Genomic DNA, 15278 nt, shown 5'->3' on the forward strand with positions numbered 1-15278 from the left:
TTCTCAAAGCTCTTTTTCCACCCCCTCCCTCTGCCACCTGAAGGCTTCACAACACAGAAGATCTGAGACTTATCTGGATGTCTGGCAAGGCTGGCAAATTTGTAAACGACTAAAACAGGAGAATAGCACTTGAAGTAGCAAAGTGGATAAAGGTGTTTGTTGCTTGTTATTGGATTAAGACTATATATCTCACACCTTCTTGGCTGGTGAGGGGCACACAATGAAACAGGAAATTGAAGCAACCAGGAGGGGTGGAAAGGAGCAGCTTCGCCCATTGGATCTCTCCTATTTCATCCTTTGTTGTATCACCACAGAGAAATAGATTGGCTGTGATACTTGGAGAGTTTCAAATAGTTGAGCACTCAATCGGTGTCAGGGTCATACATGATCTGGAGTGAACTGTAAGTAATCTGGAGGGCCTCTTGGTGTTTTTTGTTTTTTTTTTTTTTTGGTTTGGATTTTTGATTGCTTATGTTTTAATGTACTTTAACTGTTACCTGGGAATCAGTCACTTCTCTCTGAATGACTCATAACCTCAAGTCATTTTCTCTTATCAGAGCAATGGGGTCTGAAGGGTGAATCAGACATGCCAATCTGTTTTTCATGCTGCCACCTCCTGACAATTTTACAGTCATGTTATCCAGTTGTGGCGAATGGCATCCAAGTGAAGTCTACTAAAGAGTGGTGGTTTGGGGGAGGAAGCTTTTGCTTTTCTTATCAGGAAAAAAAAAAAGATACATGAACGAGTCTGGCAGGCATAGCTCTACCCTCATACTTTTCTTCTAATTTTGAATGAAGATGTGATGACTGGACCTACAGCAGCCCACTTATGACTATGAGTGAGAGGAGAATTTCTACCCCAACATCTTCGAGATTCTGACTTAATGCTTACAATCACCCATCTGAGAAAAACACTTTCCTGGTCCCTAATCCACATCTTTAGAGACTGTTTATATAATATTCTAGTTAAGCTGTATAGTTCCATATTGAATTCACTCAGTTGTGCACCCCCCTCCAAATTCATATATTGAAGCCCTCCCCAGCACTTGGTGCTGAGGCCAGTGGGAGGTAGAGTTAGAGGAGGTCATGATGATGGGGTTCTCATGGTGGGGTTAGTGGCTTTATAAGAAGGGAGTGGTTCACACACAGCAGCCTGGGAAGTTGGTCTCCACCAGGAGTCGAATCGATCAGTACCTTGATCTTGGACTCCCCAGTTTCCAGAACTGTGAGAAATGAACATAGGTTATTTGTTTTCAAGTCACCCATTCTATGGTATTTTGTTATGGAAACCTAGCATACTAATACAGATATACTTATAGCTAAAAATATTGCTAATCAATACCTTTCTGTACTTCAGAAATAGTCCTATAGTTTCGATGTGAGTAGGGAAGATATTTTCGATGTATGAAAATGCATTCAGAGCACCTAGCCTGGTACATACTAGGTAACGCAAACATTTAGACTCTTTTTCCTTGGGAGGGGTAACTCAGTGAAGAAGTGTCCCTATTAGAACCCAACCAAATATTCCACAGGTTCTCTTACCAGTTGTTCTGCTCTAGCACATGAGACGTGTGGGTTATCTCCTAGCTTAGCTAATTTTGATTCTGATTCCTCTATATCAGAGTCACTGGCCAGATCGTTACCAAAGCTGGGTCACTATTCACTCTTTTATTCAAAAACTGTTGGCTGAGCTCATACTATAAGCTGGGGAGAAGGTCCTGAATAATTCCTGCCCTCAAAGAACTTACATTCTACTCAGAGAAGGAAGAAAACAAGTAAACAAACACCTATGATTATTGTAGATGGTAGATGTCCTGTATAGGAAATTAACAGATGTTTTTGGATGGAAAATTCTGGAGACCAGTACCTTAAGTAGGATGGTCAGGGTCACACCTCTGAGGAGGTAGCATCTGAATGAGATTAGAATGAAGCAGGCAAGCAATGATCTGGAATAGCACTCTACACGAAGGGAACTCCGAGATCTAGTGAAGACCAGCTAGTCCTCTTTACCTTTCTTTCTTAGCTAATAATTGAGCTTCAGTGTTAATTTGCCTTTCAAGGGCTGGTGCAGACGCTTTCTCCTGGTACCTCCACAGCATACACCCATTTGTCTATCAATTAACTAAGAAATTAATTTCAGGAAGTGTGAAATATTCCTAAACATAACAAGAAGCTAGAAAAGAACTATAAACAAGGAAGCGATATTATCTCATTTACATCCCAAATCACTCATGGCTGATATTAAAATAAAAATTACCACTGCAACCACATAAGATTTCCCTTTTCCATGTCTTATGATTTAAAGATGAAGAAACACTTTTCTGCCTCTCCAACTAGTATGGTGCTAAAAGTTCTGGTTGTTGTTATTATTGCTCTATTTGTGCTTTGTTTTAAGAAATGTAGTTGACTGAGTCAGTCAGGTAATGTATCAGTTCTCTATTGCTGCATAACAAATAGCTCCAAAGCTTATGAGCTTGAAACAATAAATACTTATTATCTTACCATGTATGCAAGTCAAAATTCAAGAGTAACTTAGTTGGTGAACTGAAACTAACTTTGGGGAACTGAAATGAAATTGAAAATTGAATGCCACTGTAAGACTGAGAGCAAGATGGTTAGCAGAAAGAGATGACATTGAAGAGAGAAGTAACAATCATCTTGGAAAGATCTGTCTTTGATTTTAAGGCAAAGCAGAATTATTGAAATATTTTAAGCCAATGAATTAATGGACTGGCTTCAGAGAAGAGTGATGAGGAGGTTTCTTTGGTAAGTGTGAAGCTTCATTCATGTAAGCTGGGGTTGAGGATATTTTGCACAACAGTGGACATATGGCTGAAAATATTGTACTACAAACTTGGAAATTGCTGGGAGGGTGAATTTCATGTTATGTGTTCTTTTTTTCTTCGGTAAAAAGAGTCACATGATCATATTTTTAATTTGGAGTGATCACAACAGCTGGAGACTGAGACGGCAGGCCATGACGAGAGAGACAAGTTCAGTCTAGTGAAATCTGCTGGGTGAGAGAGGATGATAGTGAGAAATAAGAGAACAGCAGCAGAGGTGGAGGATAGAAGCTGTGATCTGTTTTGTCGGTAGTTAACAGGTCTTGTTTATTGACTAAGTAAGGTAGATAGGTTCTCAGAGGCTGAGAATTAGCAATGTGTGATGCTCTGTACCAGGTGCTGTACATGAATTACCTTTAGTCATCACAAAACCTGGCAAAGTTGCCATTTGCCCCCATATTGTGAAAGTTCTAAGGTGTTAAGTAACTCGATCAAAGTCACAGAGCTAGCATTTTGCAAATTCAGAACTCAAAAATAAGTCTTCCTGACTACAAAATCAACAGATTTCATTAAACCATGGCTTCAAGTAAACATAATATTTAATAATTGAAAGACCTAATTGGGAGGAAAAGGAAACCCACACATTTTGCATATATGGAACATATTTTGAGGTATTAATTTACGGACTTTTTGTGTGTACTGCATTTTCTTTCCTTCATTTGAGCTTTCTACACATCATTTCCAGAAAGGAGAAACAGAAAACAAAGGCAAGGAGCTAACCTACATGGCTCAGCAGACCTCTCCTGGCTTGGATACTGCTCCCCTTAGAGGTGTGTTTCAGTAAATCTGGCCCTTCTGCTCCCCACTCTGTCTCTGGTGAATCCTCTTGCCCCCTGTACCTGTGGCCTACACCCCAGTGCTACACAAAAATAAATTAATAAAATCTTAAAAAACAAGTTCTCTCAAAGCATTTGATGCCTTCGATATTTCCTAAGAGCGGCACTTTCAGGCAAATGAACAGGCCCTTTTCCTCCCAGATTACTCGAGAAATAATTGGCCATAAAAACTACCTATATTTAAGGTGTACAGCTTGATGTCTTGCTATACACATTAACTCAGCACCACAATCAAACTAATCGATATAGCTACCGCTCATGTAATTACATCTCTTTCTTCTTTTTTTTTTTTTTATTTTGTCGTGCAAGCATTTAAGATCTTGCCTCTAAGCCAATTTCCTCTCCTTTTCCTTTAAGGATTTCCAGCCTTGGAAGTTGCTTGTCACCTACACCCTCCTTCCCAGCAGAAACAGGAGCTCTCTAGTTTCAAGTCCCCTTCTGGAGTGAGTCCATCTTTTTTCTTTTACATGTGAATATTTTATATGTTGTTCAGTGTCAGAGTTTCTATGGGCATTTTGCAAAGGACACAGTTCTTATAAAATTGAAGCTCAGATGTTAAGATAGTTAACCTAGGAAGTCAAAGATGCATCAAAGGAAAACAAGATGTCCTTTTCTTAAACATATCTACTCTAAATGTGGCCAAAGGTCTGTAGGAACATTAAACTTGAAACAAATATGCTGTTTTCCAGGAGGGCAGAGGATGTTTCCCCTCTGCCACCACCACCCTAATGAAATAAAGTAGACCAGGGCCTCCCCTGGTGGCGCAGCAGTTGAGCACTGGGCTGCGATGCTGCCTGCAGCCTCTGCAGCTCCAGTTTGATCTCGGGCCACCGGCAAGGGTCCCACAAGGCGCACAGATCTCCCCTGCCATGCCCGCTGCTCCCCTCAGCAGTATATTTCGTCAGTCTGCCTGTTCTGTTCCCCGCTCTGGCTCTGGTGAATTCTCTCACCCTCCCATGCTTCTGATTGTACCCAGTGCTTGTATAAATAAATAAATAAATAAATAAATCTTTTTTAAAAAAAAGGAAATAAAGTAGACCAAATCAATTAATTAAATTCCATATGTGAAAATCTGTTTTTATCAAAAACTGCAGTGTCTATGGCTTAAACTGAGCGAAAACTAACATACCTTCTATCCAACTGAGGATGAAGTCCACTGCCCTCATATGTCACTCAGAGTCATCCTACCAGATTTCTCAGAGGTTAATGATCTCAGAAGTCTCTTACTTAATTTGTATTTCGAAAGCCAAAATGTATCTGACATTTTCATTTCTATCAGTCCTATTTAATATAGGTCAACATTTTGGACAGTTTGTCACATTTTTTAAGCTTTTGGATGCCAGCTTTATACAACTCAAATTTGGTTGCTGGAATTTTGCTATTAACCCTGAGATCCTGGGTAAGTTGGTAAGCCACATGAAGCCTCAGCATCCTTGCCAGTAAAATGGGATTAATAAAAAAAATAGAGAAGGTTCTAGCTCAGAGAGTTGCTGGGATGGTTAAGTGAGATGTTGGTGATGGTCTTCAGGGAGGCACATTTGATAAATCACTACAGTGTTTCTTATTCTCTCTGTGTTCATTCTAGAGGCTAGAAACTGGGGTCTGGGCACAAGGAAAATCCATTCTTCCCTTCAAGGAATCAGTGCTTTGTGGAGAGAGGTGAGAGCTAGCTGAGCAAGCAAATGGGCCCTAGCCTGTCCCTGAAGTAAGGGCCATAGTAGAAATACCCAGAAGACTGTTGGACCAAAGAAAACAAAGTCATTAATTCACATGGGGAACATCACGCCATGCACAGGCCACATTGCTCAGGCTTTGAAGGATGGGGTGAGCTGTGTATTGAGGGGGGATTATGGAGGAAACGCCAAGAAGAGGGGACATGTACAAAAAGACACCGCCTTGGCAAAATACTGCCCCAGGATTGCAGCAGAGACCCAGCCACTAAAGCGTGCTGGGAATTAATGAGAGCTTAAGGAGTGGCTCACCACAGCCTCAAAGCAGCATGCAGACTTCTGTTCTAAGTGAAAACCCTTGATGCTTTGCATATTCCTAAAAGTTTCTCCATATTTGTGCTGGGCCAGTGCTGTCACTCTAAAAGCAATGCTGCTTTTGGTGGCATGACACTGTGTCTTCCCCAGGAAAATGCCAGTTGAATCTAGTTGTATCATTCATTCCTTTATGACATTCATTCATTCAACCTGTCCCATCCTCTTCCAGCAAAGAGCAGTTCGCAAGAGTCAGGCCACCAGATGCCATGGTTTCTCCCTGATGCATTAGTTTCGAACTTGAAGTTCATGGAATTCTTTGAGTTTCTTTCTGTAGCAAGCTATGATCATTCATCAGGCTGAGTCATGTTATCTGATTGGGTCCAATCTCCCCCTCCTTGGCACGCCTCCTTTAGCTGCTGAATAACTCCTCTTGGTATGTCCAGGAGGAAGATTTTCATAGGAAAGTTCCATCTGCATTCAACCCCCATTTATTCAGGATGAGTTCTCAGGCTCCCAAAGAGCAAGAATTGAGAAAATAAAGAGGTGTCTTCCACTGCCAAGTTTACTAATATGGTCATTAGCACAGATGACTTCGGGCTACGACTGCAGGGAGAGGACACAGCTCCCCAAACTTCCTGGCAGAAGGCTCCCTCCCCCACCTCTGCCCTGTTTGGGGTCCCTCCTGGAGCCAAGATGCTTGCTATCCACCCCAGGGATTCTGGAGAAAGGCAGCTGGCTAGGCAGATGAGTCCAAGGAATCTAGGAAAGGAGAAGCAAGAAGCAAATCTTTCTCAGGGTTGTAATTCCTGAAATTATTTCTTTAAAGTCTAGCTAACTGCAAAACTGAGCTTTTATAGTGTGCTTCATCCTTAACTTCTAACCCCATGGGATAAACCTGCTGCTCTGGGAGATCTTTATGGATACCAAATTAATTCATCTACAAATTGGGTTAAAAATAGAATGGGCCTTTTTTCTATTTAAAAGTGAGTGTTGAATTTGGTTGCCTTTCTTGAGGGATGGTACAAAACATCTCCAAAGGACTGGAGTTAAAAGACTCATTTCCAGGGTGGGTATCACAGTCCACAAATCGACTAGTTCGGGGACCCAGAAGATGTTAGAGGCATCTCCCCTCTTCCAGGAGTCAAAGCATTCGACCGGTTCTGGGCTTAAATCAAAACCCAAGCGCGAAGGAAAAGAAAGAATTGAAAAGGAAATAAGGAAGTCGCTGTTTCTGGGGCACACAGCGGACCCTGCCTTGGAGAGGGTGTGCGTGGCTGGGCAGCGGACGCCGCAAGCTGTCCTAACGCAGGGCAGGCAAAGGCAGGCAGCCTCTCCTCGGGAGAGCAAGGGACGTCGCCTGCTCCGGGGCTGCTGAGGTGCAGCAGCCGAGGGTTCGGGCTTGCACGGGACGCCACCCGGGGCCGCGCGAGCGCCCGGGGCCTGACGTCATTGGCCATCAGCTGACAGCTCGGGCCGGCCCCGCGGGCTGCGGCGGAAGGGGCCGCACCGCGCTCGGCGGCCGCATCGCCCCGCGGACCCGCGCCCAGAGTCCCCAGCTCCGCCCCGCGGGGGCGCGGACCGCACGCGCCCACCCCGCTGCGCCTCCGCGCGCCCAGGGCGCAGCCAGGGGCTTTGCCCGCGGCCGCTCGGCGCTGCCCGGCGGGCGGGAAATCCGGCTCCAGCAGCGGCGGGAGCGCCCTCCTCGGTCCTCCTGCCGACCCCAACTCTAAACAGGGGGAGCTTGGTGTGCGAGTAGGCGGGGGCGCCCCCCTCCTAACCCACCCGGCTCGGGGTTGGGGTAGTGGAAAGACAGGTGTAGGAATCAGCCCGCTTCTGTAACTGCGGCATTTTGCTGTTAGACCTTAAGTTGGCTTTGCCAGAAGACGCCCCGGTGGGGAGGGCTGGAGGAGACCCTCCGGGCGCCGCGCTGGGCTCTCCGAGTCCGCGGGCCAAGCGGCCTACGGGTGCTAGTTTGGCACCTGCCTGGGCTAGAGCCAGAGCGCGGGGGAGGCCCGCGCGGTCGCTGGGGCGCTGGCCACTCGCGCCGGGGAAGGACCCGGTTCCCGCCGCGGCCCGCAGCCGCCCTCTCCACGCCGGCCTCCGCGCTCCGCCGCCTTCGAGATCTCGGGCGCCCTGGCCGGGTCTGCGCGCCGAGTCCCGGCCCCCGGCTCCGCCCCACCCCCTCCCCGGGGCGGGGCTTGGCAGGAAGGCGGGCTCGAGTCGTCGCGGGTGTCTGACCCATCTGACAGGTCCCCAATTCCTGCCGACCGCCTGGCGCCCGCCGCGCGCCTCGGAGCGCCGGGGTGGCGCGCGGCGGTTCCCGGGATCCGAAGGCGTCTCGGTCGCCACCTGCCCGCGGCCTCCCTTTTCACCCAGACCTTACCCCGCCGCACCCCCGAGCTTCGGTCCGTAGCCCGGGGATTCGCTCGGTGGCGTCTCTTCGTTCTCAGAGCTGCGGGCTTTGGCGCCCTCCCCACTTTTCCTGCTCCCGCCCCCCGCGCCTCGCAGCCGCAGGCCGAGAGGACTCCAAAGAGCAAAGTGAAAGGGCTGACAATCGCGGGCTGCGCCCCCGCCGAGCCGCAGCCGGACGCGTGGACCTCGCCTTAGAGCCGCGGTGGGACCCTGAGACTCTGCCTTCCCCGGGGGCCGCGTCGGGGGCCCTCGCAGCGCCCGCGCTGCGCCCCGGTCCTCGCCCCGGGAGCGGCGGCTGCCCCGAAGGAGCCGAGGGGCAGCCTGAGCGCACCCCCCTCCAAATTAACTGTTTGGTGACTTGTTGGCGCCGAGACTGCCACCTCTCCACGCCTCCCGCGGGGCGCGCGCCAGCTCACCGGCCCCCACGCCTCCCCCTTCGCTGCCCCCGCCCCCAGCTCCGCCCCGGCTCCCCATCCCGGCGCAATGGAGTTCTCCGGAGGGCTGCGCTCCAGCCGCCGCGGCTAACTTCGCAGCCCTCCCCGCCGCGGGCCAGCCCGGCCGGGCCCTGCAGCCGCCGAGCCGTGGGCGTCCGGAGCCCCGCGCCGCAGCCCGGACCCGCCCGGCGCGCAGCGGGAGCAGCGGGAGCAGCGCGCCCCGGCGCCGGGCGCCTCTTGGAGAGCAGAGGCAGCGCCGAGACGCTGAGCGGAGCCGCTGCCCAGAAGCCGAGCCGGGAAGGGGCTGCGTGGCCCGGAGCGCCGCGGCTGCTGCGGACACCGCCGCGCGGGGCGGCGGGCGGGCGGGGGCGCGCCGGGGCGCCGGGGTCTGCGGCGACCTCGCGGGCGCCCTTTGCCCCGGGGCGCACCATGACCTGACGGGCCGGGGCCTCCTGCCCTGGGCTCCCGCCGGCGGGCGGCGGGGCAGCGCGGGGCTCGCGGCCGCGCGGCGACCAGGCCGCCCGCGGGTCTCCGGAGCCCCCTCCCCGCGCCGCCTCCCTCCCCGGGCCGCGCGCCTCCCCGCCTGCGGCCGGGCGCCATGGAGCTCTCCGAGGTGCGCTGCCTGAGCGGCGGCGAGGAACTCTACACCATCCACCCGACGCCCCCGGCGGGCGCCGGCGGGCGCGGCTCGCGGCCCCAGCGGCTGCTCTGGCAGACCGCCGTGCGCCACATCACCGAGCAGCGCTTCTTGCACGGGCCCCGGGGCGGCGGCGGCGCGGGCGGCGGCGCGGGCAAAGCCTCGGAGCCCGCGGGCGGCGGCCCCAACCACCCCGCGCCGCGCTTGTCGGGCGACCCGGCGCTGCCCCTGTACGCGCTGGGCCCCGGGGAGCGGGCGCACGCCGCCGGCGGCACCAAAGTCTTCCCGGAGCGCAGCGGCAGCGGCAGCGCGGGCGGGGGCGACCTGGGCTTCCTGCACCTCGACTGCGCCCCCAGCAACTCGGATTTCTTCCTCAGCGGGGGCTACAGCTACCGAGGGGTCATCTTCCCCACGCTGCGCAACTCCTTCAAGTCCCGGGACCTGGAGCGCCTCTACCAGCGCTATTTCCTGGGCCAGAGGCGCAAATCCGAGGTGGTGATGAACGTGCTGGATGTGCTGACCAAACTCACCCTCCTGGTTCTGCACCTGAGCCTGGCCTCCGCCCCGATGGACCCGCTCAAGGGCATCCTGCTGGGCTTCTTCACCGGCATCGAGGTGGTGATCTGCGCCCTGGTGGTGGTCAGGAAGGACACCACCTCGCACACGTACCTGCAGTACAGTGGCGTGGTCACCTGGGTGGCCATGACCACCCAGATCTTGGCAGCGGGCCTCGGCTACGGCCTCCTGGGAGACGGCATCGGCATCGGCTACGTGCTCTTCACGCTCTTCGCCACCTACAGCATGCTGCCCCTGCCGCTCACCTGGGCCATCCTGGCTGGCCTGGGCACCTCGCTGCTGCAGGTGGTCCTCCAAGTGCTCATCCCCCGCTTGGCGGTCATTTCCATCAACCAGGTGAGTCTTCCCTGCTTTACTTCGCCCACCCTGACTCTCCTGGGTTATGGAAAAGTAGCTTTCTGAGGGCCAGGGTTGCCCCACTCACTTTGCGCCCCCTCTCCCAGCTGGGGTAGGAGGTCCTGGGTGTAGGGGGTGTTGGTAGCTCTCGCCTCTCAGAGGAACTGGAACTCAGTGACCTCTGAAGTTCCATTAACTCTGATTCTACTTTGATTCTCTGAGTAATTCTCTGGTATCAGCTAAGAAACAGTCTTCTTTCTGCTTCTCCACCACCCCCCTCCCCAATCTTTAATCCCTGAAACAGGAGACAGAAGGGGAGAAGTTCCCTGGTTTAGAAGGTGACTGGTTACTTGACAGCTCTGCTCATAAAAGTCACAGCAGGGTGCAGTCAGGGACGCTGGGATTCTGAGCTGGGTGTCTGTATTGCTCTGTGCCACACATCCTAATTCTCAAATGCTTTGATATCGGCTTGGCACATACTAATCGCCAGTGCTAGGCAGCCCACATGTGTTATCTAAGCCAATCCCATAAACAATCCTATGCCACATGTTGTATTTGGGAATCTTCATTGCCTTGGGCAGCTAAGATGATATATATATATATTTGATGATTTTTTTTTTATTACGAGATCTAAAGAAACTTAGGGCTTGGATACATCAACAGGAATTGGGGCTGCTGGTGGGATGTCATTGCCAAAGAATGCAAGTTTTGCTTAATTGAAAGGCCGTGTAGATAGTTTGAAATATTTAGGTGGAACCTGACTCCCTAGGTCTCTTTCTCCCCTTTTCTTTCTATCTCTACCCATTAAATATGGATGTGTTATGTGAACAAAGTTGCCATTGTTTGTGAATGAGAAGGTAGACACCGACTGGATTGTTTAGATCCGTTAAAATTAAGAGGTAATGAATGGTCTGGCACTTTCTCTGTCCTATGTCTAGTGGGTAACAGTAGGGTGAATTTGGGAGCTTCTCAATAAAATGAGGGAAATGTGACAGCTGAAGTGGTTGCAAAGAGAAGGCTGACGAGAGGGCTGCTTTGTGGGTGCTGTTCTGCTCCAGGCTCTGAACCATTTTTGCTGTAGTGGAAGCTGAAAAACTCTTCTCCCTTGTGGTCAGGTTGACGAGAAGATTCTTAGAATTAACAGGTACAAAAATTGCTCATGAGTTTTCAAGCGCCAGCACTGTTAGGGCGCTTCCTCATCATTGACCTTCTGGGTTACCAGTTGATTTGGGATTCTCTCTCTTTGATGGTTTTATATCATGCGCTCAGATTACTTATCTGGTTGGCTGCTTTTACGGTGCTTTTTGAAGTCTCCCTGGGCAGAGCAAAGGGCAAGTAAAGCACACGGCTGTGATCATGAGGCATGAAATGAGGAGATGAGAGCCGCCGAGTAAGGAATGACCAGCTGCACTTTTCCTTAATAGAGATAATGATTAATATTTTCTCAAACTCGTAATGAACCTTTAATACCCACCTATGATAAAAGCTCAATCCGGAGTTGTATATAATTATATGTAGTTGTGTTTCTCAATTCTCTTTACGTGTGGCTCTGAACCCCAATGTGGTCTAAATCTCTCCCTTTCTCTCCAGCGATCCCGTTTTTTTTTTTCTTGCATTCTCTTGTGCACCTCGATCTCTTACCTTCTTGTTCCTCTTCCTCTTCCTCACCCCCGCCTCATCCTCTTCTTATCCCTTCACCTCTTGCTTTCTCTTTCTTGTTTCTCACAACCTATTGTTTTCCCAGTATCTCCCAGCTATTCGATGATTTGTATATAATTTCACTTATTACAACCTGCTGCTTTTCATGCACCATCTTCATACACATTACTAAAAGATTTCATCAAGTAAGTTTGGGATAGTATTTAGAATAACACATCCTAAGTGGCAAATGATGACTATTTTCAAAATTCTAAGTATAGAGACACTTTTCTTGCCAAATGAAGCCAGAAAGTAAATCTTGGCTCCATATTTGTTTTATACTCTACTCAAATACTACCAGATGGGAGAAGATTAAAAATAACCCCAAAATGTCTTCCCACCCCCACCCCATCATAAACAACCCTTCCCTGTAAAATATCACAGTCCTGGTATATACAAGCCAAGCTCATTCAGCCTTCGGTTGGGGTAGGAGCTGCAGGTGAGGCGTTTCCCTGACTCCACACCTTTTCCTGGCGGAGGGACCAACGGGAGCGCTCTCCCCTCCTGCAGGTGCTGAAAGGGCCTTTGTGGGTTGGCGGCTAAACGTTTTCCTTTGGCGCCCTCTAGAGGTTCGAGTTTCTTTCCTAGGCCTTGCAGAGGGAGGAGATGAATTAATCCCTTTTTTTTTTTTTTTTGAATCTGTGATTTTTGAAGTAGATACTGTTCAGTTTTCCCTGTCTGGTAGTAGACAAGGTATGCTTGCAACCTGCTAAAGGTCCCTCATCACAACTATGATAAAAGTCTGAGTCCTTCCCACTGGCTACTCCATCCTTTATATGCTGTTTCCCTCATTATATGTCCCCTTTTCTCCTCAGGCTTCAGATACGCTCCCCATTTTTCTATCTCTCATATTTCCCAAGATTTTTCCCACCGTCTAGAATTTACACTCTCTACCTAGACCAATTTCTCCCAGGTCTTCGCATGACTGACATATTCTCATTACTCCAGACCTGGCTCAAATGCCATTTCCGTGCAGGATGCCCCTTACTCCCTCCGGAGCTCATGCACTGCCTGAAGCCACCCTATTTGTTTATATTTACTGTGCTTCCCCTGCCCACACACCCTCAAAAGAATGTAAATGCCACATAGGGGCAAAAATGTCCATAGCAGTTATCACTCAGCACCTCGAAAATACCAGGCACACAGTCACTCAACAGAGAGACACTGAATGAATGAACAAGACTATGAATTCCATCAGCAATATTATAAATGATCCAAGACCCCTGATGTTGTGTTGCTAAAGGCTACACTTACACACGCGCACACACACACACACACACACATCCACATCATATATGTGTAAGGCAGCCTTTTGCAAGTAAACATCTTTTGGAAAATGAAAGTGTAGTAATAATCCTTGACATCTGTATAATGTTTTACATGTAACTCAGCACCTATGCATAGAATATATACACATGTATTCTCATACCTAACAATGACTGACATGGGGAATCATGCTTCATGTTCATTTCAGAGAACTGACAGATTCTTAGGAACTTTAAAGGAATCTTCCAGTAATGATGAGCCTGAGAAGTGGTGAGAGCAGGACCCAAACCCTCTGCTAAGGCCAGTCCTTCTTGGGAAGCTGCTTAGGGGTTATCCTTCTAAACATGTGGTTTAGAAGCATGTGGAATGGTTCCAGATCAAGGAGTACCTGCTTCACTACTCAAGAGAGCAATATCCCCTATAATACAGGAATTAACATTTAATGAAAAAGCGAAAGTGAAATCATGAGAGAAAAATGACCCAATTACCATAAATCAACTCTTTGTCACTAGCTCATGATCTTGCACAGCAGGTTACAAATTTGTCAACCAAAGGCCATAAGCACTGGAATATCATCTTCTCTACATTAATCCCAGTTCTCGTTAAGAGGATGGCTCCCATTTAACGTAACATTTTCAAGAAGCAGGTGGCTGGAATGAGAGCCTTGCAGCCACACACCTCTGCAGCTGTCTCACTTCATGGAAATGCCATTCTCAAAAGGAACAAATGAGTCCTTGATCGCCTTCCCTTAGTTCACACGACAAGTCTGTTTCTACTCCTCCCCTCCTGAAGGAAATGAGGCCTGTGGCTTGACAGGACAGGACCAGAGCAGCACCTCCCTGCACACACCCTGCCTGAAGAGAAGAAGCCCTTGTTTCAATCATCCTGTGTTTGCTTCTGTGCCAGCAAGATGGAGCCCAAACGCGCCGCCTGTGAGACCCCTGCCGTCAGCAGAGAGACAGTTTGTGTTTGCTGCACACAGAGAATAGTTACACTAAAGTCATGGACTTCCCAGCCCAATGCAGAAGAGGTGGCTGCCCAGGGCAGAGGAGGCTTCTCTCATATTTTATAGGTTCAAAGTGGCATTGGTGATGCCGAGAAACCTCCAGAAGCGTCAAAGACCCCTCCAAGGGGCACCCTGACAAAGCTCAGCTGCAGGTACACTAGGGCTATAGTTACCTGCTGTGGGGGATGCCTCACCCAATTCCAATTAAATCAACTTCACGTATGGGGTTCAAACCAAACACAGTCACACTCTTGGCTGTATCCTCTCTGCGACAGATTTCCCCCACATCTTAACCAAATTGTTTACCCTGCTAGTTAATGTATCTGTCTGAAAATTCATTCCAAAGGACATTATAGGTATAAATAAAATATGAATGATAAGGTGATATTTGCTAGGGCCTCTTACAGGGCAGAGAAATTCTAAGCACTGAAGCACTGTTGCTGTGATTGGCATTTTACTCTATTTTAATTGCAGGTGACAATGATTTGAGCTCCCTTACATTTGAAACTCCTTCTTCTTCAGCTCATTAGTGAGAAGATCATGAAAATCATTTAGTTACTGGAAAAGTGAGAGGCAGCACTATTTAACCAGAAAGACTGCTGCATTATGCTTCCCTCTTGGGGATTCTAAAATATTATGGCTAGTGGCTAATTAGTCTTCTCTACCACTTGGGGAGGTAGCTAAGCAAAAGTGTCGAAGGGGAGATGATTTCTCCAAGATAACTCTACCAGCAACAGTAGCCAGGAATGCAAATCCAGCTTAGTTAGTGTTCAAGGTCGCACTGTCAGACTTGAATTTCCCATGCAACGTTTCTTCCCCGTTTTATACACCTTCCATCAAACAGTAGAGACCAGAGCCAGACAATAATTATATCACGATCATTCAACTTGACTGATAATGAGGGTATTTTACTATTTGGCCTTTAAAAAACCCTTTGGTGGCTGGAGGTCCAGGGGAAGAGGAAAGCACTGTTGTGCTTGGTAGAGATGGTGCTGGATAGTATGAGCAGGAGGGGGTCAGGAGAGAGGCTTAGTGTGTGGCTGGAATATGCATTTCTGATCATTTAAATGAAGGATAAAGTTCATAGTAAAGATAAAGTGAATATAATGGAATTGCCAACATCTCTCCCCCGTCTGTCAAATTCAAGCGTAAGTGCAAGATAGTATATGTTCTTTGGCTAAGTCTGCTCACCCCAACGGAAGGGAATTGTATGACGAGTTAATGTACAGCAAATGGCGTGTCATTTAAA

General features: G+C 49.1%; 1 protein-coding gene across 3 annotated transcripts in view; it reads left to right on the forward strand.

Moving 5' to 3' along the window:
• The first annotated feature begins 8548 nt into the window (after positions 1-8548).
• ADCY8 (adenylate cyclase 8) overlaps positions 8549-15278 on the forward strand; it is a 163616-nt gene continuing 156886 nt past the window's right edge. Inside the window, exon 1 of one of the 3 annotated variants that reach the window (XM_037501680.1) lies at positions 8549-10059. In XM_037501680.1, coding sequence (XP_037357577.1) covers positions 9109-10059 — 951 coding nt within the window. In that variant the 5' untranslated portion in view covers positions 8549-9108. The remainder of the gene's footprint in view (positions 10060-15278) is intronic. The other 2 variants (XM_037501685.2, XM_037501690.2) reach the window with 2 other exon arrangements.

The sequence above is a fragment of the Talpa occidentalis genome, unplaced genomic scaffold (assembly GCF_014898055.3).
Source record: "Talpa occidentalis isolate TD23 unplaced genomic scaffold, MPIMG_talOcc4v2.1, whole genome shotgun sequence".
NCBI lineage: Eukaryota > Metazoa > Chordata > Mammalia > Eulipotyphla > Talpidae > Talpa > Talpa occidentalis.